This window comes from Aplysia californica, unplaced genomic scaffold (genome assembly GCF_000002075.1).
Source record: "Aplysia californica isolate F4 #8 unplaced genomic scaffold, AplCal3.0 scaffold00766, whole genome shotgun sequence".
NCBI lineage: Eukaryota > Metazoa > Mollusca > Gastropoda > Aplysiida > Aplysiidae > Aplysia > Aplysia californica.
Window position 1 is genome coordinate 373,252 of NW_004798036.1, and position 1,694 is coordinate 374,945.

The window sequence follows — 1,694 nt, forward strand, 5'->3', positions numbered from 1 at the left end:
GATGGCGGGGCACCAAGAGTGGGACTCGCGAAGTGGCGTTGATATGACACTGTTCCGTTTCACGCATACAATGAGCCCGAGGCTTAGTGTCCACGAGCGCTCGAGTACTCGCAATTCTTTGAAGCCAACTGAATCGCGCATTGCCACTCTCCGATTTGGCTAACACTAACAGGATCCACCAGCTCTATTCTCTTTATTTCAAAAACACATCATTTGTACAGCCAAACCTACTTTACTACTTCGTAGAACTAGATCTAGATCTAGATCCTAGATTCTGCACTTTTTCGGTAGTTCCCATCCCGCAATTGTTATTCGCCTGTTTTGGCCCCAAGAGAAGGGGGGGTTCTAATAAAATTATGGTGGGGGGTTTCAGGGGGGCATGCCTCCCCCCTGAATTTTACCATAATTTGATGTTTAGCAGTTGTTAGCTTTGATCTTAGCTCGCCACGGATCAAACGTATAAATCTAGGATGTGTAGATCTAGAATCTAGAATCTAGGCTCAAATAAGGGGGGTGGGAACTACCGAAAAAGCGCTGAAGATTCTAGTCTCTAGATCTAGATTCTAAATCTCTGTTTTTTTCTTTAAGTTCAGTGAGAGTGAGAGGAAGAGAGAGAGGTCATTATATCTCTGTCTTGAATCTTGTTCCAAGCCTTAGTCTAAGTAAGTCAGTCTCTTGATCTAGCACTTGGACTATTCTAGTCTTATAGAACATAATCTCACTAGATCTAGATCTAGAATCTAGATTTCTAGATTTAGTCTAGATCTCTAGCAGGTGAAGTAATGTATTTTATAGTTGAACTTAGATCTTCATAATCTATGACTGTATCAGGTAAAGATTTGACTTAGTTACCTCAATATGATCCCATTTACTGTAATTGATGGTCGACATCTTTTGCAAGTAGTTGTTCGCACCACAAATGGCGAATCACTCACGTAATTTTAGCAAACAACTGCTTGCTTTCGGTTTATAACGTAAACTTCCCGGAAAAGAAAACTAGATCTTTCTACAGTTGACAATGCAGAAGGCAGATTTTTACAAGAGAAAATGTAGCTTCAGCACCAATCATTTAAGTTCGTAAGTGAGGTGGTATATTGAAATAATAGAAGATTAAATTCTGTAAGTTAGATCAAAATAGTAATGCACAAAAGGTTTTAGCTTCTTGATATCATGTATTTGGAATAAATGGATGAAGAGCAATTGTATTGTTCGGTAGAAAGTTGTGACAAGCTGGCAATATCTCCCAAACATTATGCTCGCCTTGTAAAAAGATGGCCTTCACAATGTTTTTCACAAAACAATAAATTTTCTACACACGCAGCAGAGCAGAGAGGCAGAGACACCGTTAGTTTTTTGTTGCCGTAACTGATTTAATAAATCTATCAGTTACTATTCAGTACATGTATTTTAAATATACATGTATAAAGCACTCATGTGTAATGTGTATAAATATGCCTATACATGTATTTCCCTCTCGTTTACAAATACAATGTATATACACACCTATACGTTCTTTATACTATCTCTGACCGTCTATATACACACACAAGCAAAAACTCTCTCTCTCTCTCTCTCTCTCTCTCTCTCTCTCTCTCTCTCTGTGTGTGTGTGTGTGTGTGTGTGTGTGTATGTCTCTCTCTCTCTCTGTGTCTCTCTCTGTCTCTCTCTGTCTCTCTCTCTCTCTCTCTCTCTCT

At 39.1% G+C, this 1,694-nt stretch overlaps 1 protein-coding gene across 1 annotated transcript in view; it reads right to left on the reverse strand.

Moving 5' to 3' along the window:
* The window catches only part of LOC101845654 (hsp90 co-chaperone Cdc37), a 20,485-nt gene extending 19,462 nt beyond the window's left edge, over positions 1 to 1,023 (reverse strand). Inside the window, exon 1 of the mRNA XM_005109325.3 lies at positions 853 to 1,023. Coding sequence (XP_005109382.1) covers positions 853 to 891 — 39 coding nt within the window. The 5' untranslated portion in view covers positions 892 to 1,023. The remainder of the gene's footprint in view (positions 1 to 852) is intronic.
* Positions 1,024 to 1,694: the final 671 nt, after the last annotated feature.